Consider the following 25261-nt stretch of genomic DNA (forward strand, 5'->3'; position numbering starts at 1 on the left):
TTGGTCTCAACAGTTAACTCTGCTCGGACAATTTGTTCCTTCATTTGTCAATACTTGCTTTTATTTTTAATGAACTGAAATTCTACTCTGTTAATGTTATACACCAGAGAAGATCCCTTGCATGTAGAAACCTACTTGACAATAAAACTGATTGTGACAATGATAACGTAACCAACGCCAAAACTACAAAGATACGGCCATAGTTGCAATAAATTGCAATCGTCCTTGTTTATTCTCTCCCTTTGTGTTTCTGGAGGGATGTATGTGTGCAATATCTCGACCCAACCCCCTCCATTTCCCCTTTCTCGCCACACAACACACCATCACACACAAATGTGCGCACATACACACACACATGTGCTCGCCTGCTCTCTGCTCCACCTCAGGGCTAATCTCATTGTTGCTGGCCGTGGCTGTGTTGCCGTCTGATGTTTTGCCTCTAATTGATCCTCTGACTGGCTTTAATCTCATCTAATCTGTGCCGCCGCACTGCTCGCTCCACCATCAGCCAGCCAGCAGGCACACACACACACTTCCTCTCTGTGTGTTTCGCGCAGGTGCGAGTGCATACGATCTCACACACACAACCACAGTCATTGTCGGACTGATAGCATCCTCACACACAGATAAATATCCACATTTGGACAGGAAAGCACAATCATGCAAAAAGATCTGATGACACAAAATGTTCCGTTTCTGTATTTAAACTGACATTCACAACTGAACGTATGTTATTTTGGTATGTTTAATTACTGATCCAGATTAACGTGAAAGTTCAATTTAGATTCATGAGGTATGCAGAAACACATTTCCCCCAAAATTGTACATGATTTCATTGGATGATCTGGTAAATGTCCGGCAGGATGTGTGCTCGCCTAAAGGCTGGCTTTATCAGTCAGGAAAGAAAAATGAAGGTCATCATGGTTTGAACTGCAATGCTGCTTGCAGCTGTCTTGTTTTTTTGCCCCAAAAAAGCAGTATTTTCTATGAGTCCTGTCCACAGTGTACTGTATGTATATTTTTTTGTCTGTTTTCAAGAACAGTGCTTTGCTTCCAGTTCACTCTGAGACCTAACGGATGCATGTGCTAAATCCAGACAAAGTCCTATACATGCAAAGAGTAACTAAAGGGTTGATGTTCGTTCCTGTCCTATGTACTGTTTAGCTCCTCAAATTCAGCAAAATCCAGTATTCATAATCTATTGCGGTCTGAAAACCTCACTGTCTGGCTTATGGCCTTATCGGTAAACATGCCAGTTATCCTCTTCATTAACTTGTAAGTGGAGGAAACAAGTAATCAACAAATAATCATGGAACCAAACCATCGGAGAACTATTGTGTGGATTTAAAACCACAGATGTCAAAAATGAACGGGCGGTCGAGCAGCAATCTCACAAGTTACATTTACATACGTTTAAAAAAAAAAATCAATTTTCCCCTTTTTTTTTAGGGTGATAATGTCATAAAATATGACAACAGACATTTGAAGCTTCATCAGAAAACCTCAATAGAAGCTTGAGGGTAAAAACAGACATTCGGTACAGCCCTACTGTTTGCTGCCTGCTGGTTAACACGACAAAAAATCTGAAGTCACCTGTGGAGTTGTCACTCAGTGAGACAGCGGAGGCAACACGAACAAACAATCCTGCAATGTATTTTACCATCGGGCCGTATGCGCCTTGTTTTTTCATGCATGAAATATCCTCCTCTGAAACACAAAGGGCTCTTCCTCCAGTCCGAACCGTCTTCAGATTCAGCTCAAAATGTTGCCATAAAATTGAACTATGAATGCAATATAGCTTTTTCCCTCCTCGCTCCCTCCCTCACACGCTCCTAATGCACACACTTACACAAACAAAGACACACACACACACACACACTTTCAATCGCACTTCCACTCCATCAGGGGCAGGCCCGGCCTTGTATCTCAACAACAACCAACCCCCCCCCCCCCCCCCCCCCCCACTCCTTCTCTAATAGCGTATCAGGTTGCCCCACTCCCCCGGCCAGCGGCAGCACCTCCATTTCCCAAGCGCTGTAATTACTTTAGGGAGCTTCCATGTGGGCGCGAGCAGCTACAGAGAAAGAGTGTGTGTGTTTGTGTGTTTAGTGTGTCTGTGCATGTGTGTGCACACGCATTCACGTACGAGATAGTGTGAGATCGAACAGAAAAAACAATAATTGAGTGTGCGCGTGAGTAAGCCGTGCGTGCGCGCGTGTGTGTGTGTGTGTGTGTGTGTGTGTGTGTGTGTGTGTGTGTGTCCACGTTTATGTGTGAGAGATCTGTGTGTTGTTTGTTTTCCAGTGACAGAGCCAGTCCCCCCTGCAGACAGAGTGGGTGATTAACAGGGTTGACGCCTAGAGGGTGGCCCTCTCATTAACACTGAACTCACACACACACTCGCACAAACACTCTCTCGGGCTCTTTCTCTACTCTCGTCTTTTCTCTCCGTTCCTTTTCCTATTTGGAGCCGTGTGTCTTCTCTTCTCCTTTTGTGTGTGTGTGTGTGTGTGTGTGTGTGTGTGTGTGTGTGTGTGTGTGTGTGTGTGTGTGCAGGTGTGTTTGTGAGTGAGAATACGTTTTAGAGTTATTAAGATGTGTCGTAGGACGATCGTTTCGATCGCCATGGCTCAACATCTGACATATTTGGAATAACGGAACCGTGAAGCTTTTTGCAAGCAATGCAGTTAAAGTTAAGTGAATAAACATTTTTAAGAGAGACATCTATTTAATAGCAACGTCTCTAATCAAACAGCAGCTCCCTTTTACAAGTCTGTGTCATGTATACATGTGTGTCTGTGCTTCAATACTCGACAATATCACAGGATTGTCCAGCTAACAATAGACTATTATCTTATCTTTAATATCACAATCCAAATCACAGCCATAACTAGGGCTGTACCGAATAGTTTGACACGTAGACGTTCACTTTTGAATTATTATTATTAATAACTTAGAGAAACATTTCATGCAATAGTCCACCTTCTCTTCTCCACTCTCTATGTATACATGTTTACATACGTGTGCGTGTATATGTTAAGTAAAATAATGATGCATTTAGTTTTCTTCATTAACGGCGCACAGCAGTTACTAAATCATACATTCATTTTGAGAACACCAGCTGAAAAAGACAGTTTGTCGAATTGTAGTGTTATCCGACTGAATTGTCACTCTCAGTAAGAGCTCCATAATAAAGTGTTAGCATCCTGTGCACAAGGATTGTCTGAGAAAAGGTTTTTGATGCTTGTGTTGTTCTAACATTTTCCTTTTTGTCTTACTCTCTGCTCTTTTCCAGTACTATGAGATGTCCTACGGGCTCAATATTGAGATGCACAAACAGGTGAGTCTATGTTTAAAAACGCTCACAAGTCCCAATCACATAAAATATAAACCTGTTATCGGTTTGCTTTGGCAAGTAGCTGCAAACGCTACAGTGTCCATGTCGCCAGGGAGAATCCAAAGAAGTCTATGAGCGAAACATGAGTTCAGCTTTTTCACTAAACTTGGTGCTGACAGGAAGCAGGAGATCCCTTCTTTCTGGAGCATAACTTCTCTCCTATGCACCATGTAGGCGGTATTCCCTTTGAAGTGCTGTGGAGAAACCAGCAAGAGCCACAAATTAGAGCCGTTGCAATCTCAGAACAATTAGTTGTCGGAATTAGGAGCACAGCACCACGCCAAGTTTTTTTTTGGATTTTTTCTGCCCGCCATTACTGGTTCACACAGCATCCTTTTTAAACTCTGTGATTTGACAAAGTGTCGAGGACTATCAGTCCGTTCATTTCAGTTTCTCATGTTGATGACGGGGCTTTCATGGCCACCAGAACCTTGGAGGTGCTCCAGCTTCCAGTGTGTTCACGTCGCCACAAACCCAAACTTTTTACTTTCAGAACCTTGAACATCCAAAATAACTCGCCTCCACGTTGTTATTCTGTTGACGTAGACACAGCTGTGCGTTCCCAAAGCCATTCCCCCCCACTGTGCACCTGCAGCTCGCTGATTGGCAGGTGTGAATTACAGAGATAATCTCCCTTCACTTTGGAAGTGTTCAGGGACATTTGAACGATGTCACCTGAGGCTGTGTGTGGAAATGCAGGTGCCATGGGGAGGAGGGGGTTAGCTTTTCTGCTGTTGCCAAAGCAATTTGAGTTCACTGTATCCACAGTGATGGCGAGCAGGGAAATGTGTATGAGGAAGTGCATTTTATCATTGGGAAGTTTATTTTAGTCTGTGCATATTGATGTGGCAACAAATCCAAAATCATAGGCGCAGCCCCCTCCCCAAAATCTTCAAATTCAGAGAAGTCCAGCTAGATTCAGTTGGCCATTTTGATAAAGAAAAGAAAAGGCAGGGGAGGGGTGTAAAGAGCCGATATCATACAGTTTGTGTGGCTGAAGCTGGGGGGAGTAATTTATGCTCAGCCTGTAGGAGGGCGAGAGCGATGGGCCTCCAAAGGGCCTTATCGGTGACCTCGTCTGGAGCTGCCCCTCCACACACACACACACTAACGCACACACACTGTCTTATGATTGATGGCGCACACTGACAGCCATATTGGGAGAATCGAACATGCTTTGACAAATGGACACACACGCACACACAGAAGTAGCAGCTTCCATGATTTAAAGACCTTCAAATATATGCACCCACACAAACTCTGAGGCAGGAAGACTGCTGTGATGCATGCGGGAAACACACACACACACACACACACACACACACACACACTGAGCCTTATTGTGCACTTCATCCCACCCTATTCCTTTATCTCACAGGAATGAAATTCACAGTCACAAGTGTGGTTGCGTGTGTGTGATTTGTTGTTGTTTCAAATATGTGTGTGTGTGCGTGTGTCCAGAAGTCTTTGTGTGATTTTGTACATTTGCTCATGCATTGTCCTTATGGCTGTGTGCAATTTACAAAAAAAAATTGTGTGCATGCATCCCCTTCTATTTCTATGTGTGCGCAGTTGGCATGTGTTCATAAGCAGTTGTGGGTTTCTGTTGATGTGTGCTCCTCTTATTGTGTGTGTGTGCGTGCATGCTTTGTGCACAGTTTGAGTGGGTGTGGAGAATCTCGAGTTCCATTAGAGAGTTGAAATTGAAGGGGATGTGTGGAAACGAGTGTCGAGGAGCATTCATGTCTAGGCCTATTGTGCACAGCCAGTGCCCCCCCCTCCCCTCTTTTGCTCCTCCTCCCTTTCCACCTCATCTATATTTCCCTCTCTCTTTCTTTCTCTCTCTCTCGCACTCTCATACATTCAATTGCTCCCTCTTGATCACTCCGTCCTACTCAATTCAAAAAATGCCTCTTCTCTGTCTGTTCTTTCTCTCGCTCTCGCTCTCTCTCTCTCTCTCTTGTGCTCTCTCTGTCTGTCTCTCTCTCTGTTCGTCCGTGTTTTGTCTTGGTGAAGAGAAGGTTGAGTTGTGGATTGAACTTGGAACATGTTGAATGAAGCCGATTGTTGCTGGGCCCCTTTTTGTCTTTCTGTTCTGTTTTCTTCTTCATCCATGTTTAGTGTTGGATGTGTGTCCTGCTGTGTCGCAACGTAACTTCATCATTGTTTTGTTTACTTGGTGTACAGTGTAGGAGCCTTCATTGCATGTCTAAATAATGTACAAGCAGTCGACATTACACGCACTGTACTAAGTAGTACTACTAAGTAGTAGAGCTGAAATAATGTCCATTAATTGATAAGTGGATTCATTGAAGTTTGGTGCAAAGACCTTGGTACAATGTCCATGGTCAAAGGTTTACATTATCATATTTTATTATAATTATCATATGCTTTTGGATTAAATAACTGACTGCAGCATTTTAATGTTGTAGGTTGAGTTGTAGCTTACCGGAATTACTTTAAATACATTTTGGTTGTTAAATCTATACTAATGGATCATATTTTTTAAGAGCATATGTTTGTATGATGTAATGACCAAATTTCCTTCTGAAATATTTTTGAGTAGAAAAAGTAAATACTCAATTATGGTATCTCAGAATTCTACTTAAGACCGGTGAGTAAATGCACTGGACTTTCCACTACTGCTTGTTAGACTTTTAATCTTTTTACGGTATTTAATAAATGATGACTACGTATGATATCGGGTTGAATTCCTGGCAGGAAGCAGCAGCACAAGACACTCAAACAGAGAAGCTCATTCAGGGACAAAAGCAGGGCCCCGGGAGGAAGTCTGTGAAACGTTATATTTGTTTAGACTGCCCTCCATGCTTCCTTGAAACGGATTCTTCATCAACTCGTACGATAATAAAATGGTTAATATCGACAAAAATCCCAAATTGACATAAAGCAGCCAAGACATCTCCAACATAAATGAATGCTGTTGAACATCCCCGCTGTATTTGTGCCCTTGACCAGTTTTATCATGATGTATGTTTTATTTGCCCACATGCAACGCTCTCGTCAGTGAATGTATGCTCCAGTAGCACTTGAGGAAAGCTAGAAAGAAGCAGAGTAAAATGTAAAGGCAGGACAAAAGAGAAGAAGAAGCGTTCAGACAGATAAAAGCTGAGGGAGACACAGAGAGGAGGATAATAGAGAGCACAGATAAAAGAGGAAACGGAGGCTGGGTTGGGGAGAAAGAGAGAGAGACGCATAAAGGGCACTGAAAAAGAGGAAGAGCCATAGTTAGCATGGAGCGAGTCCCGCAGAGACATTTTAGAGAGACATTTTAGAGATGTCAGGGTGTGTGTGTGTGTGTGTGCGTGTAATGATGAGCGGCTAGGAGGGAGGCGCTTGATGGGGAGCTGTGCTCTGCATGCCTAATGACGGTTAGGAGGGCCCCTCTCTCCTCATCGTGCCACGAATTAGGCTCTAGCACAATTACTGCTGCTTTGCATATCTCAGACGGATTGGATGATTACCAACCAAATGTGATAATAGACCTGCATGTGAGAAAGATAGAGAATGTGCAAGATGAGAAAGGGGTGTGCGTATGTGTGCGTGCGCGAGCGTGCCCTCCCTAGAGTTTGAGAGTATAGAGTACAAGCAACTTAATTAATGAGGTGAATAAAGGGATTTTTGGTGTGTGTGTGTGTGTGTGTGTGTGTGATGCAAGATATGTGAGCCCCAGTTTGGGAAGGTCAAAGCAGATGTTTCCCATACTGATGAGTGTGGTTTGAATCGTATGGCTTTAAAGGATAAAGCTGGTGAAGTGCTTTAGTTTTTTCTTTGTCAACAAATCCCACGAAAAGACCAAAACCAAAAACGGATTGACTCATTCATTGTCATTACTTACATTAGTGTGTTTAATACTGTGACATGTCGAAATGTCTTATTTTTTAAATGTTCAAACCAGATCAGGATAGTCTTGGTGATACACATGCGGAGTATTAACGTGTCCAGAAAGCACTGAAACAATACAGAGTAATAAACACATTTCACATGACTCATTGAGACTGAATGCAAGTGAAAAGGACACTTTAAAAAAAAAGCTGCCATTTTAGAGGATTTTCCCACCCTTGCTGCTGCGTAACGAGCTTCACGCTGGCTAGTGATGATGGTGGGATAAATCTAACGAGAGTGAGGGAGCCGTCAATCAAGCACGGTCTGTTCACACCCACATAGTCCTGAGATGAGGGAAAATCACCTGTGGGGGTGGACTAATGCTCGACTTGACTTGGCCGGGAGACGACTTCATCTTTCACATCACTCCTCTTTCTCTTAGCCGTGTTTACAGTTGAAGAGTGCACTTTGCTTCTGTCGGTAAAAGTCACGGTTGTGAAGGAACAAGTCTTGGAAGGCAAAATAAAAGGCTTACATGCTAGTCTCTCTGTCAGGACGTTGATGGGTGAACCAGATACGGCGTCCATTGTCTATTATGTTACAACACCTGGAATAAAACGATTGATTGACACAGCAGACGCCCATTGTCGTTGTGACCGCGGCTGGCTATATCGTGCAGTCTGGAGCGGGCATTAGGGTGTGTAGCGGCTTTAAAAACACAACAGTGAGTCACACTGTTGCTCTGGCCGACATCCTCCTTCATCATGACGAACGTGGGCACTGAAGTCGATCTGGAATCAGTCTCGTGTACACAGTCCTCACAAGAGCACCAAATGCCGTTCGAGTAACATTTGCTTAAAACTACAGTGCCCAGCTTTTTTTAGGGAACCACTTTTTGTGACCAGTTTATATGGTGAACATCTTATGTAGGAATGAATGGGCCTGAGTGTAACTGACGGGCCAGAGACGTGGTTTTGGTCTTTTCTAGGGATTTGTTGACAACTGAAATGTAGAGCAACGCCCGTATTGCCCGTTAACTTAAAGATCTCTCATTCCGCAGGCTGAGATCGTGAAGAGATTGAACGGGATCTGCGCACAAGTCCTCCCCTACCTGTCTCAGGAGGTAAGCACACACACACACACACACACATTCCTCACTGACCCTCGGCACAGTTTCCTTACGTCCTGGAATGAGATCACCGTCATTCCCGCCTCATTACCTCTCCACCTCTGCGACCCCTCGCTCGGCATCCCTCCCGCCTCTCCTCTCTTCTCCTCTCGTCATTCATCATCACTCGCCTCCCGTGTTCCTTTCCAACTCACTTTATTCCTCCCTCCCCCATTCTCCTCTGCCATATTCAATCTGTCCTCCCAGTTTTCCCTCCCCCTCCCTATTTGACTTCCTCCTCTACTCCCCTCCTTCCCTTTATCTCTTCCTCCTCCACCATCTCCCCCATCCCACTTCTCTTTTCCCTGTGTGTGTGTGTGTGTGTGTGTGTGTGTGTGTGTGTGTCAGCGTAATAAATGGTTGTGTGATTCAGATAAGCCATGCTCTTATCTGCCCACCAGGGCGTTGACCTCCACCCATTACAGCGCACCAGCCAACCATCCATTCACCGGTGTCACACAAGGCTCGTGTGTGTGTGTGTGTGTGTGCGCGTGACTGGATGAATTGCCGGAGGGGGGGTGCATCACCAGAGAGGGTTGTCGCTCTCTGTTGGGACTATTGATATTGATCTAACCTCTCCACCTCTCTTCCCCCCTCCCCAAACCCTCCCCTCCTTGTTTCTGTCTCGCTTTTGTTGTCTCTCTCACTTTCCTTCCCCCGTCTTCACCCCCACCATCCACCCACCGTCTCCAGCACCAGCAGCAGGTCCTGGCAGCCATAGAGAGGGCCAAGCAGGTCACCCCCCCAGAGATGAACTCCATCATAAGGGTATGATTTTCCAGCCCCGCTTGAGGGTCTTATGATGGCTAGAAAGCACAACTATTGATCATTCTATTGTTCTCTTTAATGGCCTTCATTAATATTATTATTATTATTATTGGCTTATAGTTTTAAATATCTAACGTCTATATTTTGAAACTAGTAGGAAAACTGAAATTGGTCAGATACTGACTCGAATAGCTGGAACAGGTATCGGTGGCAATGGTGCGACCATTATTTTAATAAACACCAATTACAATAGCAAGATTAGCTGGCTTGCGGCATACTGAATCAATAAGGATGGGGCATTAGCCAGCTAACTGTAATCCTTCATCTCTGGGGCTTTAATGTTAGCCGGCTACACTTCATCAATATAAGCCTTGTAGTGGCTAGCTTAGCTACTTCATCATTTTACCAGAGGTTTAGTATTCGCTAGCTGAGCCACTCCATCATTTTACTATGGGTCTGGTGTTGGCTAGCTTCGCCACTCCATCACTGTGATGCATGATCCAAAGAGGCGCCCTGCCTTTGTCTTTGTGTCTACCGCGTTAGAAACAGAGGAGACTGGTCTACATAGGCCGGTTCTTAGGCTCTTCTTAGCAGAGGGAGCCACAGGACGTGGTCCATTTTCTGATGCCTATCTGTATTTTTCTTCCATAGCTGCTAATATCATACTTATACATCACATATATATATACCTCAAGGACATGGAGCCTATGAGCTCTGGTTTGAATGTAAAGCAGAGCTCTTTACTTTGGAGGTGTAGCTTGTGCAAACCGGGGCATTTAGATTATGAGACGTCAGCCAGGATCGTCATTAAAATCCACCCACTGGTGTGTCATGACGTCAAGTGTGTGCACAACAGGGAGTGATGAAAATGATCACGCTTGGCAGTAACAATATGTCTTTCTATATGAAACATCCCGTGGTCTTTTTATGTGTTTTATTGTGGAGCGTGTGTGTCATCTGTACAGTATTCTCCCCTCTCGCTTGGTTTCTTGGGGCGATATAGATTGAAAATTGCATCCGTTATAAATAAGTTATGTGTGCTGCAGACTTTCCATCTCCTACCGAGCATGTATTTGAGCTTTGATGTGTGCCTTCCATCTATCCTAGTGTGCCTGAGCTGTTAGCTGAGCTGTGCCTCCGGGGTTATAGACGACACATTTGTGATTTATAATAGGTCTGTGCATTGCAGATTTTGACTTTCCCTCAGTGTTTCTGTGGTGATTTGTGTCGGGTCTATTCTGCTGTGCCTAAGTTGTGTCTGGTTGTCTTCCATGTAGCAGCAGCTCCAGGCTCACCAGCTGTCTCAGCTCCAGGGCCTGGCCCTGCCCATGACCCCCCTGCCGCTGGGCCTGAGCCAGCCGAGCCTCCCCGCCGTCACCACCTCCTCCGGTCTCTTCTCCCTCTCCTCCCTGCTGGCCTCCCAAGCCCAGCTGGCCAAGGAGGAGAAAGCCTCGCGTGACGGAGTTGACAGCCACCGCGAGGAGGACGGAGACAAGTCTGATTAGATGGTGTCCCCTCATTCAGCTCCGCTTTTTGTCCAGAGACCTGAATCCCTAGATATGAGCCCCCCTTTGGCCTACAGCCTCTCCCCTGGTCTCCCTCTCTCTCTTAGCTAACATGGGCTTCAATCCCGTCAACACAGCTCCAGCTCCAGCTACAGACCCCTAACCACCTCCCTTTATTGGGAGGGCTTTGGCACCTGCCCCCTAATGCCAGACTAGTCCTGATCGCTTCATATTTACCGTACATAGGTTGTTTCTTTATCCTCCCTTCTCTCTATCGCCATCAGTGTCTCCCGTGTCTTTTCTTGAAATACTCTCTTTTCTGCATGTGATTAAGCTTCAGTTACTTTGTGTTTATTTTTTTTCATCAGTAATGGTTTCTATTTCTGTTCCTTCCTGCCTTCCTGTTGCACTCTCAGTTCTCATTCCTGTTTAGTTTCGGGGGGTTTTTCCCTCCATAACGCTCTTCCTCCACTCACACCCACCTCCCGCCTCTGTTCTAAGCCGGTCCTTGTTATGCAGGACTGATCTGTGACACTGAACGCTCCGCACTGCAGGCTAAACATTCTTTGGCGAGCTGTAATACTTTTCAGACACAACACAGGAATTCCTACGAATTTCATTTTCCAAACAAAGTCTGACAGAGATCCGTAGTGTCGATGTTTTTTTTGTTTTTTTTGGCAGTACAGATTGCATGCATTCATTCCAAGCTAAAAGTTGGCTTTGAGTTTAAACGGTGGATTTTTATGGAGCAGAGAAGTGTTTGAATAGCGCCCTCGTGTCCCGGCTCAAGAGAGAAACATCACACACACAGCCAAACCCCAAAAACTGCTGATTTTAGAGCAGAATTGTTATATTGGGAAGACAGTTGACAAACTACAGATTTTGTGTAAAGTCCTGCATTTATATTAAGAAAGGAAAAGCACCTTCTTAGAGCTGTCAGAGTAGTGAACAAACCCTCTCAGTAAGTAATCCACCTCTACTCAGCGGTCCTTGCCTGACCCTGTGAGCTGCGTTCGGTACGATACCTCCAACACCTCGACTGAAAGACAACGTTTTCTTCACTAGTTAAATGAACAAAGATGCTGCTAGGCTCCTGCACCCTCCCATTCACCCGTTGCATCTTTAATGTGCACTAATATTAGAGCAGGCACTGGGGGGGGGGGAGAGTGTGCATGTTGTGTGTTTGACAGCAGAGGGCAGTGTGTGTCTTCCTCCTCGATGGGTTCAGAGCAACACAAATAAAATACAGGACAATGACAGAGAACAGGCTGTTTCACAACAGGGAAGAGCTTATTCATCCACTATGTGTGTACAAACTAAATATACAGAGACTAGACTGGTGACATTAATCTCTGCATGCGGTCAGTCTCAGTCTCTGTCATCATCCAGTTCTTGAGAAATAGCCTTTGATCTGTTTTAAGGAGCATCTCGGTGTGAAACAAACACAACTGGACCCGTGCTTTTGAGCCCTCTGTAATTTCTGATTTAAATACGGTACATTTTGATCTGTCGCATATCAGGCTAACACTACATTATTCAGGCGGTATTACACCTACGTACAACCCTGAGTGGGAAATTTCCATGACCTAACACAAATATTATCAGTGCAGCTCACGCAGCACAAGCGTCCTCCACAGCTGCTCCGATGAGTAACAACTCCCCCTCAGCCTCACAGGCCCTGTTTTCAATTAGCTCGTCAGGTGGAAGTTCGGCGAAGCTATGCTGGGAGTAATGTGATGTCACCAAACCCTGGCTGTGTTCAAAATGTCAGCAGCAGAACTTTATAGTGCCCTCAAACATGCTCCCACATTTAGGACGTCCTGGTACGCAGCAGGTACCGTACAAACGGTTTGATTCTGAAGACGGCTTGAAATAGTATGAAAGTTGTTCTATAAACCCCCGACACACACAGAAACACACACCCTTTCACCCTCTCTGAATTAGCGGCTACACTGAGAATGAATTTGGGAAAAACACCACTCCAAACGATCTTTGGCTTGATGACGATAAAGCACATTTTTCATTGGTTAAGAGATTCAGAAAGGAAACAATTGCACGTTATGGCACTCCGAATAAAACCCTTCGTTTAGTCCAGAAGTTCAGACGACACATGCTGTTGGTGAGGCGACTCCTTCGATGATGCTCATTGTCGTGGATACATGAACCAGGTTTGATACACACAGAGAGGAAACGTGTTACTAAAGCTAACATGCTATTCTGCTTGTGAGTTAAGCTTACAGCACATCGTGCTCCCACATGCGGTATGTGTCGAGCTACATACTGTACTCGTGGTGGTATGCACACACACACACACACATCAATGCATGTCTGCCGGGGAAACGAGATTGATTTCTTTCTAGTCGAGTCATTTTTTCAGTGTGGTCAATGCACTTGTTTTATTTTTTGTTGGTTTTTTTCCCCCTCTTATTTGTTTTTAAATATTAATCAATATGAACTAGAACGAGAGTTACAAAGCTGACGTTATAAACATACAAAATACATTCTATGTATTTGTTCAAGTAGTTGGAGGCGCTTGCCTCTGTATACAGTTATACATAGAAAGCTTTATGTGTATATAGCTGCATCTTTTCTTGTCTGTCCTGGATGATTCTTGTGCTATTGTGTTACAATGATGTGACACCAGGGGGGAAACTGCAGTACGTTGACCCCTCCTCTCCTCTCTTACCCCCATGCCCTCTACTCCCGCGCCACATCCCACCTCCCCCGACTTTTTGCCCCCATAGCGTGAAGCATTGTAAGCGTTTTCAGCTTTGTAAAGGTCTTTTTTTAAATACTTATTTTGTGCATAATGTAAAACCTGAAAGTGTGTACTTTGGCAAAAAAAAAAAATGTTTTGTGTCTGAAATCATAGCTTCATTGAAACAACAACAAAAAAAGAAACTATTAAAAAGTACAACAAACATTTACTATAAATAATATGAAATGTTCTGCAGTAAGGAAGGACTTCTGGTGCCTTACAAATAAAGTCAATCAAATCATAAGAAAGTCTTCTGTGACTCTTTTTGAATGTGTGTGGTCGGTGGGTTCCTGTAAAATCATTTCCCGTTTTATCCTGTATTTACTTTAAGTCACTGGTAACTGCAGGCAGTACGTTGAACTTTATCAGGGTGACCGTCCAAGAAGGCCCCGACTGAAGGTGAGTGCTGCAGCCTCTGAATGTTTAACATCACTACTTTTTTGCAAAGTGAGCCAAATAAACTTGTGTTAAATATCCCAAATTTTAGGCAGGTATTGGTTCCAGGTCATCTCATCAACGTGTGAAACTCTACTTGCAGAGATCTAAAAGTTGGTAGAAGTTTCTTATCCTTGATTTGTTGTTGGAGTGAGGTGATGTAATCCCATTTGTGTTCGTGATTTAACTTTTGAATTTCTTTTGGTAGAAAGTATTTTTGCGCCCAAAGTCTAAATAAAGTATAAAAAAAGTCTCAAACTACAAGCAGCACAATCAAGTATTTGGTATCCATGAACTCATAAGTTGAATGTCAAAGATATACACGTGCATTATGAAACAACCAAATCCATCCCTTCATTATTTAAATCTATCCATTGCAGGATCAGCTTTGACAAAAATCTCAGCTAAATTGTAAAAATAAGAATTTTTGTAACCTAGTAAAAATAGGAAAAGGATCTGAAATACTTCAAGAATGAAATGCAAACTCATCAGAAGGCCTGTCTAGTGGCTACTCTGGAGCTTTTGATCACACCATCCTCCTCAGCAGTGAGGAGTTGCCCAGTTATGGGAATTGTTGAAGTTCAAATCTTTGCACACAGCTAGCAGGTCTTATAGCATAAGATATAGAATACGTTCCATGATGTGTGGCTGTCAGGGGCAGAAACTGATCACAAGGGCATAGAAGTGTCTTCAGATCTTACTTGGATTCACGCTGACATGAGTGCCCCCATCTGTTAGTCCGCCTTCTTTAAGACGCAACGTCGAGGTGTAAGTGACTTAAAGCTGCTACAAGGAACTTTTATTTTGTGATGATTTTGGCGGCCCCTGTGGACGACGGTGGTGGTGCTTCCAAAGCACCAGAGTCCCTTTAGAAAACCCTCATTTAACTGCAGCAGGCCCAGCAATAACAGCCTGTCTGCAGCAGTATAGTCCCAAGCGGGGACCAGAGGAGCAGCTCGGCTCCTGGGCGATGGAGGAGACCCCGGAGCCTCTGACTGCAGGTCGAAGGCCTCGTATCTGGGTCTGTCTGCGGTGGGCCGGCTGCTGCTGGAGTCTGAGCTGAAGGAGTTTCTGTCGAACCTGCATGCTTCACTGATCATGATCAGATTTTTGCGCAGAACTCAACCTGGTGGCACCGATGACAAGCATCAAGAACTAACTCGTTTACTTATGATGGTCATAGAGGCATCAGTATTACATTAAGACTGTTTCATAACCAGTTAAAAGTTCCTCACGGTGACATGAACTCATTTAGTTTCATACAGAAAGATGAATTCAAACAGGATCTGACTGCCTTCTGACGGCCGGAGGGTTCCTGTAGTTCACATTGGATCCACCAGGAGGAAGTGTTGATTTACGTTTACCAGCACCTGCACTCTGAAACCAGCAGGTAGTTGCTCTGATGTATTCTTACACGTGCTTCAGTGTTTGTGTATCTCATTCAAGAGGGAGCTTCCTGTTCCTTTGGCTGCGTTGATGAAGGTGTATCTATTCAGCAGCGCATGTACCCAGAATTGATGTGACATGGCGGAGACGGTGGATCACGGCCTGTTTGGCACCTGCGCGTAATCCTCATTTAGATGCTCAGTCTAACACTCCTGAGACATAACGTGGCGCGTTGAATTCACAGCTCATTCATTCACACACACTGAAACGTGGCGCGTTGAATTCACAGCTCATTCAGTCACACACACTGATGATAGGCAGATTCACGCGCATGCAGTGGATGCTTTTATTAATTCTTTCTTTTTGTCTGTTTGAATGACAGCACATCCTTCCTCCTCTATCTCCTCACTTTCTTTTCCTTCCCCTCTCTCCATCCTGTTTGCCTTCCCCCCGTGTGTCCATGCGGGCACATGAGTGTGTATGCCCGAGTGTGTGTGTGTGTGTGTGTGTGTGTGTGTGTGTGTGTGTGTGTGTGTGTGTGTGTGTGTGTGTGTGTGTGTGTTCAGAGTTAGAAAAGAGAAAGGCAGGCTTGTGAAACCTCAGAGCTCCTGTGGTTGCAGCCCTCCTTCCTCTCTTCCTCCCCTCCTCTCTCTTTCGCTCTCCCCACAGACGGCTCCGGATCTGACACTTGAATAAATATGAAAGTGCCCTATTTTTTTCTCTCTGTCTGAGGATTCACACGCTGCTCACAAGCCGCGATGCAGAGGCAGCGTATAGAGGCTTTCTCTCATCCAGTCTTTTTCTATAGAGCCTGTGGAAAAAAGATAAAAGTTCCACAATCACACTCGAGTAATTTAATTCGTGACACCGTTGAAATCCCATGAAAAGACCAAATTCGACAATACATTTGTCCTAATAATGAATTATTGCCTAATACAGCTTATTCCTCTGCCATAGATATTCACTGTTGTCCAACAGTGAAAGTCACACTGTTTATCATTACAATAAACATATGTACTGTAGTTTATTTTAAAGGTGACATATGCTCATTTTTAAGGTTATTTTTTGTATTTTGGGTTTCTACTAGAACACGTTTCGATGCTTAAATGTTATAAAAAAACACATTTTTCTCATACCGTCCGTCTGAATATACCCATTTTCACTCTGTCTGAAACGCTGCGTTTTAGCGCCTGTCTCTTTAAGGCCCCACCCACAAAAAAGTCTCCTCTGATTGGCTTGCGAGGAAAAATATGGTGCACCTTTGTAAAGGTATAGTTCTCAAGCCCTGGGTGGAGATACTCAGATGTGGTGGCGATATATTCTAATGAGCCTGCATGTGTCATCGGAAGGGGAGCCGAATCCGAGTGGCTCGTTGAATCACATGTTTTCTGATCTTGGCACCCCAAAAAACTGACTGGGTGATCATATTTTACAGTTTGTGGGTTGGTAGGAACTCGAGATACCCAAATGTATGTGCACAAGAGGAAGTGAGTTTCTTTGTGATATGTCCCCTCTAAGTCATCCCCACATACACCACCCTGCTGCTGTAAATCGTCCGGAGAGCAACAAATGTGTATTAATCCGCATCTGAAAATAGTCCTCAATATATTTACTGCTGTTTGAGCATTCACGACATTGCCCAACTGTTTTAATAAATTGCTCAACTTTGAAAAAGAGAAAATATATGTCCATGTTTTTATCGTTGAGTAAATTGAACTTTGAAATTTGATAAATAATAAATATGGTAACGCCAGCCTTATCCTTTGAGACAAGCGGTCAAAAGATAAATCTAACGGGTCACCAGATGATTGAACTGCATGGAGAGAAAATATCTATTTCAAAAGAAGTATTTTTGTATTTTCTTCTATAATTGTGTCTCTTGGTGATATACTGTCTACTATCACATTTGAGCTTTTACAAATCTGTCAAATGAAACAGTCCAAGAAGGAAAATAACTCTTGGGTTACTCACAATGTCTCAAGTCAACACGCTACCTGTGATTAAGGGTCACAAGTGGAAATGAAAGAAGCAAAACCTTCAGTTCATGGCAGTCAACTGGAGTCAGCCTCGACCATCACATGGCGCGGGATAATGATGGCGGTGTACTTCACTCGCCTAACAGCTACGCTGTCACTTGCTGTTGACGCTGCTGCTGTTGTTCATGTAGCATTTAAAAAGCTCCACCACAGCATCTACCTGTGTGTTGTCACTCCCTGCTGTGCCTGGCGAGTGTAATCACCCTGGGGCCTTACGTAATAGTATTAGTCGTTATATTGTAGTGCATTCAGTGTGAGTTGACCGATTGAACTTCATTTCTAGTTTGGAAAACAACCACTGATGTAAAACGGCCTGAAAGTACATCTGCACTGTGTTTACAGTCTGGATAGGAATGCACAAGAGGGCTGCACCGGAGAACAAGTGTGTGTGTGTGTGTGTGTGTGTGTGTGTGTGTGTGTGTGTGTGTGTGTGTGTGTGTGTGTGTGTGTGTGTGTGTGTGTGTGTGTGTGTGTGTGTGTGTGTGTGTGTGTGTGTGTGTGTGTGTGTGTGTGTGTTTATGATGATGAGTCTGAGCAAAAAGACGGAGAGAGCGACGGAGAGCGAGAAGCGTCTTGATTAATCATGATTGACTCATTCAGAGCCCACTCGTCTTTTCCACCTCGCTCCCGCTCTCCTTTATGGCTTGATTACGGAGACGTACTCTCTCTCTCATTACCTCCCCTCCTCCATCCCTCACTCCTTTTCTCTCTCTCTCTCTCTCCATCCGTCGCTGAACCGGTTTATTCATCCGTCCCCGGGAAAGGAGGCTGTCAATCTCCGTCTGCCGCCTCTTCATCCTCAAACCCGCCTCACGTCCCTGCGTCCATCCATCTATCTCTCCCATCCGTCACTGTCACTCCTTTTACTCTCTTTACTCTTTTCTTCTCTAGCTGTCTCACCCAATTCTGCCACTTTGATATACATTTTCTCTCTTTCGATGTGCCCCCCCACCTCCCCTCTTTTACCTCCTCTGCTCTCAGAGACACCCACGTTTTACTCTCTCTCTCTCTCTCTCTCTCTCAGTGTTGACACAACCCGGTCTCATACAAATGCTTCCAGAGATGCACCATGGGAAATCGTCTCTTGGCCTGCTTTTCTAATCTTGCCTTCTCTCTTTGCAGTTCCCCATTACTTACACACACTCTCTCACACACACACACACACACACACACACACACACACACACACACACACACACACACACACACACACACACACACACACACACACACACCACACACACACACACACTTGTCATGCTCAGTGTGTTTGTTTCTGTGTTTGTCTAAGGCAAATGCAAGTGTTTATGTGTGAGTTTAGGCATGTTTGTGTGTGTGTGTGTGTGTGTGTGTGTGTGTGTGTGTGTGTGTGTGTGTGTGTGTGTGTGTGTGTGTGCGTGTTGGGTTTCTCCAGCAGCAGGAGACAGAAAGAGAGATGAGAACTATTCAAACTTTAATGGAGTCATATGAGATACAAACAACCTCTCTGTCCCGTCTCCACTCGCTGTCTGTCTTCGCTGACCTTCCTCGTCTCCCTCTTTCGCTCTCTATTTTCATCTTTTTTTTAAAATTCACTCCAACCTTCTGTCTCTCCTCTCTGCTCTCTCCCTTCATTTCCTCTCTCCTTGCTCATTTGTTATTCTCTTTATCATCTCACCCCATTACTCTTCTTTAGTTTTGTCTCCCATCTCTCATCCCATCTTCGTGTTTGACTCATGACGGTCCTTGCCTTATCTCGATTACTCACCGTCTATCTCTGTCGCTGGTTTCTTCCTTTGAATCTTTCTTGTTCTGCAGCCTAATGACTGTGCGTTCTTCAGCCAACGCTTCATCGCCTTCCTTTTTATCTTGGAAGCTCTTTTTACCAAAAGCTGTCTATGAACGCTCGAGCATGTGAGCGTGGAAGAATAGTTTGAGACATTCTGAGAAGTATGGAGCTGGAGCCAGTACATGTGTATGTATATATATATATATATATATATATATATATATATATATTACAGGCTCTCTACCCCTACTGGTAATGTTTTTCAGTGTAGAGCCCTCCCCTGTGTGGTTAGTGGGCTGTTACCCAGCTGCCTCTGATACTTCCTGCCTGTCACTTCCAATCCTGGTGACAGTGCACCTAAACACACACACACACACACACACACATGTTTGGGAACATTATTTAGTCGCCTGTCCAAAAGATATGCATAAACACGCACACTAATGTTTTCCATTCTTGCAAAACCATTTGTGCACACACACAAATACACACACAGACACAAATTCAGCTGCAGATGCACACATGCAGGGCGACACACGCGCACACGCACACACAAACGCATCCCTTCAACACACGCTGGCAGACATATATGTGCACATATGAGGATATTAGCATGCAGGCACATGCCGCCCCCCCACCCCCCCCCACACACACACACACATTACTGGCACAGCAGTGAAGTAGACTCCCCATTGCTAAAAGCCAAATTCATTTAGCAAGTGCTGTCGCTCTCTCCCTCCTCTTTCTCTCCAGCTCTATTCGCAGCCTGCTACATTGCTCCTCCTCCTCTCCTCCTCCTCCTCTCCTCCTCCTCGTCTCCTCCTCCTTGTCTCCTCTTCCTTGTCTCCTCCTCCTCGTCTCCTGGTTTCTAGAGGAAAAAACATCTTTTTCCTTATTCTTCTTTCACATTTTCAACGGTCTCTCTCTTTATTCTTTATTATTCACTTTATTTGTGTCTGTTTTTCACAGTTGTACGAAACAATTCTTACACAATAAAGAAAGTAGAAAGAACAAACTACATGTCCACTTACTGTCTCATGATCTTCCTTAACGGATGGAATTTGATTACTTGTCATGAAACTGTATGTTATTCGGTCATATGATTGCACTGAGGTGTGATTGAAAGCTGGACCTTGAGTTAAGACAGCTGATTTGATCAACTTGTGTAAATGTGACGCAACTTATCTGCCACAGTACTTTCTGCTACAACTACAACCGCAGCATATGATGCAAAGGGACTCTGGTATTATTTATTCATTGATTTTTTTTTGTGTTTCGTATTTTTCATGGATACATTTACATTTAAGTTCTGTGACTTGTGAAATTAGCATTTTTGTACAACTCATACATGCCCTCTTTTTAAAGATCCCTTTATTCTTTGAAGTATAACCGCGTGTGTCTTGCTGCAGTCGTACATGCAACAAATGCTGAAGAAAACCCATCTCTGGTCCAGCGTGGCTACGAAGTCTGACAGCTCATTTCTTTTCATTTCAGTAAAATGTCAACTGCAAACCGCAGACTTCGATGCCAGTTGAGCATAATCAATATGCAAAGTCAAAGTTCATCAGTTGCTGCCAATATTTTACAATCGTACGAAGGGAAATCCACTGACAGTACAGCCTCAAAATACCGTAACACCGTGTAGCCTGCAGGAAGGAGTTGGCAGGAATCTTCTCATCTGTTTTCTGTTGTAAGTTATTCTGTGAAAGAGTGGAAGTGCTAACTGAGTTCTCCCCGATGTAATCTTACAAACAATGATACTGATCAGAGTTAAAGTTTTATATGAAATTACAGATATTTTACCATCAATATAAATGTTCCTCAATGGGATCTCTACGCCCGTCACACTCTATCTGTCAAATTCAAAGATTTATTGGCAAGAAAGTGGACCCCTTGCAAGAATGTTTTTCTGATACTTATCTTAACATTCTCTCACTTTTTGACCAGAGTAAACAGGATGAATGCACAATCATTCACCAGCATTCACGAGGATTGTAAATGAGCATAATTAAAGCCCCAATAATACCACATTAGCTGCTGCCCCACATGCCCCATATTGAAGTCCTGCTTTCAGAGACCATAAATAAAAGTCGATCATTTTTAACAGCGTCAGCAGCGGAATTAAGGGAACTGCTAAAGCAGAAATGAGAGAAACGCATCAAAACACAAAATACATGAAGAAGTGCAGCTTAAATACAGATTGTTAAAAGGAGCAATCACACTGACAGGTCTGCAGATTCTGCTGAAGTATTGTTGGCATGTATGACATGTGTTGACAGTTCATGTGTTCATGGCCGGCCCCGTCCCATCTATCGCTCCATCCTCGCACCCCGGCCACTACCCATCCCATGTGCCCCGGCTTTGTCCGGTCGGCCCTGCAGTTTCTAGAAAGCACGTTCATCCTGATCCTCATCACGAATTCAGTTGCTAATGACCTTCATCCATCAGCGCTAGCTCAAGTATGAAAACACCTCGGGCTAACTCACCTGAGTGGCCTGGCTTCTTCCTCACGCCGTGAAACGCAGTCTGTTTCTTTTCCTCCTCCCATATCTCACTTTTCTTTTTCTCATCATCGCCTGTCTCCCTGTTTCCGTCTCCGCTCTTTGTTTCCTGCCTCTTGTGCTCTCTGTTTGTACTGTTCTTCTTCTCTCTCCCCCTCTTGGCTGCTTTTCTTCTCGAGCTGCATTTATCTGATGCTCGCCCCTAAAAGCAAGCATTACAGTGAGTGCCAATGACAAGATAATGGTCTGCTTGTAGTTACTCTCCAAAACACAGTAATGCTAATGTTAGATCCTCTCAGCTCCTCAGTGGGCTTCACAAATATATTCCTGCCAACATGTGCTTCAGAATTATAATTCTCTTGGCTTTCTATTTTTCCCTTTGTTGTTCACATTAGAAAAATTACACGACTGTTGCACAGGGATCAAGGTTACACACTGCTGCTCATGCAGTGGAAAGCATTTAGTCATGTTTGAAGACCAGCTATGGTCCGTTGGAACCATTTAAAGTCTTTTGTATGACTTCATAAATACATGGTGATCAGGCTGTAAAATGTAAGCTTTGCTCAGTTGCTGAAATGCAGATGTTTATGTGATACAAGTGTTTCCAGCTGTCATCTGTGGTGTATTAACTGAGTCTGTCCACGCTGGTTTTTATCCGTGTAAGTGGCACGGCTCTAACGTCTGTCTGTTGGTCCGTCGGTTGATCCACCACATTGGTCTAGAAGACCAGATGGAGAACCATTAACTTCGTACCACGGTATAAAGACCTGACCTATTGGTACATGCCACACGACTGCAGGACCTTTTCTGCACGTCGTCCGAACTGTTTGCTTTTCTCTTATCCAAGACATCCACCAACATGTTGTCTTTATAACTTTTTGGCTGACATTTCTTTCAAGCTTTAAAGCCTCCCCTTTGCAGATATCCCGACAACGCACATCCGGGCCAAGACTTCCTCTTCCGTGCGCCTGTCATTGTTTTACAGTCCAGTTAGCAACTTGAGACGCGAGAATGCCGTTTACACTCAGTTCACAGTTCGTTTTTTAGCTGGAGAAAGATAAACCATCATCAGGCAACAGCCGATTGGTTCTGACATTGCATTTTGTCCAGTGTGTTGGCCTCTTTTGCTCTCCACACGGGCTGTTTACCTGCATACAACCAAAGCATGCTCAAACGTGATTGGTCGGAACTGAAACCAGAACACTTCATATCCCAAAATCTTGCCCCGTTGCCGTCTGCATTCATATCCAGATACACATGGAGTCAACTGTAGGACATGCTGTTGAGTAAGGTTAAGCGAGAAATGCCAGAAGGGTACAAACACCCAGCACATGTTTTTAAATCGATGAAAAAACAAATCTAAGCCACTTATTTCGTATTTTTGTCGGCCTTTCGTGTGACCTAAATTCGACTTTGCAGTGTCAATGTGAGACTGAAACAGGAACCTGGTATGTACTGGTAGCATTCCCATGTAGCTAGCTATGTCTGGTTACCTGTGCAGTCTACCATTCAGTATTGCATTAAAGTAAATCGTCTCGCCACAGTGAATCCTCCGTCAGATGAATGACTCAGTTGTCAGTAGTAAATATCGCAGGCTTCACAGAGCTGGGATGAAGATGGAAAGCTACTTTCTTTTTTGAAAACGCTTGAATTGGACTCTCGTTCTGTGTTAATGTCTACCTCCTTCGTCTTAGTGTTTCTGCTTGTCTCTCCTCCTTTTTTTCTCCCTCTTGCCAACTCTCCTCTTCTCGTTCCTCTACCTTTCTTGCGTTCTTCCTTTTTCACTCTTCCTCCTTTAGACTTCACCCTCACACCAGTCATTCTTCCCTTCCCTTCCTTCCTTTCCATTTCCCTTTGCTGCTGTCCCTCCTTCCTTCCGGTCAAGGAAGCAAGCCGGTCATAAACTATCCTTGTGTCGCCGGAGACACAGGCCAGCCATCAGTGTCCCGTCGCTGCTCTGTTTCCAGCGTAATGCTCCCTGTTGTCCTCATATAACGACAATACCACCAACCACCATTTGACATCCGATAATTGCAACCTGCCGAAAGCTGGTCAGTGATGGAGCTGAAAATGATCAGTGATGACTCATGGTACTTTTGAGAGGCAGAGGGTGCAGTGTGTGTCTGCAAGAGTGTGTGTTTAGCTGCATGTAGCTCTTAGACAGGAAGATCTGCATGAAGTAGAGCAAGATTCAAGATTCAAGAGCCGGTTAGTGAACTTCTGCGGGCTCTGCTCTTGTTCTTTATCATAGTTTTAAACGACCACTTTATCACTTTTGGTCATATCCCTTTTATGATTTATTGTCTGTCTCTGTATAAATGTCCTGTCTCTCTGTAACTTTGTGTTGTATTGCTGTTGTGGCTCTCTTGATGAGATTATACCTGCATAATTAAATAAAGGTTAAATTAAAAAAATATTTCAAAAAGGAGGGGAGATGAACGGAAAAAGGCCGAAGGAGAGGAAATGAAACGATTCTATCCAGAAATGATGTCATTTAGTGTGAGGGGTTTTGGGGATAAGCAAGTGCAGTAATGAGGTCATGTTTTGTGCTTAAATGTGTGCTCGTGCGTGTGCTTTTTTTTACCGTCTGCAAGGAGGCAAGCGAGGAAAACCGAGTCAGACAGAGAGCATACAGAGCAGGAGAGAGGGAGCTGGAGGAGGGGTGCAGCCGGAGGGTGAATGTTGGAACATAGAGCATGCTGTGTTGATTTGATTAAATTCAGTTCTGTTCTATTTGCAGGAGGCCTAGTTACTCAGCTATATTTGTACAGTGCTGTCTGCGGAGTTTTAACAACAGCGACACAGATCTCTGGGAGAACGCGAGGCCTGGGATTAGACTTGAAAAGCACTTTTAAAAAAGGATACACCAAGTTTTTTGGGGGGAGCTTAGTCCTGTTAGTCAGTTTTATGGGTTAGCCATTGCCACTGATACCAACTTAATCTACGTGTCCCTGGTTTGCTCTTGTGCTCGGCATAAGTAAGAATAGACAGCATTATCAATGAGAAGGCGAAGCAGTGCTGAGTGATATACAAATATTCCATCAGTTTGAGATATAATGCATCCACAGAAAGTAGGAGTGATGGGTTAGTATCATCAAGCAGCGCGTTAATATGTTGCTCACCTGAAAACGTCTAAAAAGGTGAAGACCTAACTTCGTTTCCATTACAATAAAAGGCGTCACAGTCACTCACAGAATTGGTACCCAAGCTCTACGAGGTGAGAATCTGGGAAATATTAGCTGTTGAGTGTTCATAGTACAGTTAGCAGCCAGTCAATATCTATGAGTTACACAATATCCCTCCATGAGTACAACAAGCAATCATTTAGCAGAAGCAGGCAGGAGAGAACAGTCGTGTGGCTGCCTGTGGTTTGAATGCACAATGTTGCCAGTGAAATCATTGATGCCTCAATAGGGCCAATGCTCATGGTAGAGAATTCAATTTGCAAATATTTGCTGAAAACAAATCCAATTGCAGGCGCAAGAAATAAGAGATTTTAAGACATATTGCTTTCTAACATAATTAAATTCAATTAAATTCAGTTCACAGGACTCAAAGTTCCTCTGAGTGTGTTTGTGGATGTGATGGATGGAGCTCGGTGAGTCAGTGTGTCGATGGTGAGTGTATGGCGCTCTGAGTCAATGTCTGGTGACAGCTTGGGAACAGTCAGCCAGCCAGCTCCAGTCCCAGGGGACG

General features: G+C 44.1%; 1 protein-coding gene across 4 annotated transcripts in view; it reads left to right on the forward strand.

Annotated features, from left to right (window-relative positions):
- The window catches only part of tle5 (TLE family member 5, transcriptional modulator), a 34104-nt gene extending 20522 nt beyond the window's left edge, over nt 1–13582 (forward strand). The window contains exons 4-7 of one of the 4 annotated variants that reach the window (XM_079267308.1): nt 3296–3340; nt 8301–8363; nt 9102–9176; nt 10454–13582. In XM_079267308.1, the coding sequence (XP_079123434.1) occupies nt 3296–3340; nt 8301–8363; nt 9102–9176; nt 10454–10681 (411 nt within the window). In that variant the 3' untranslated portion in view covers nt 10682–13582. The remainder of the gene's footprint in view (nt 1–3295; nt 3341–8300; nt 8364–9101; nt 9177–10453) is intronic. The other 3 variants (XM_079267309.1, XM_079267310.1, XM_079267311.1) reach the window with 3 other exon arrangements.
- Nucleotides 13583–25261: the final 11679 nt, after the last annotated feature.

Source organism: Melanostigma gelatinosum (genome assembly GCF_949748355.1).
Source record: "Melanostigma gelatinosum genome assembly, chromosome: 4".
NCBI classification, from domain to species: Eukaryota; Metazoa; Chordata; class Actinopteri; order Perciformes; family Zoarcidae; genus Melanostigma; species Melanostigma gelatinosum.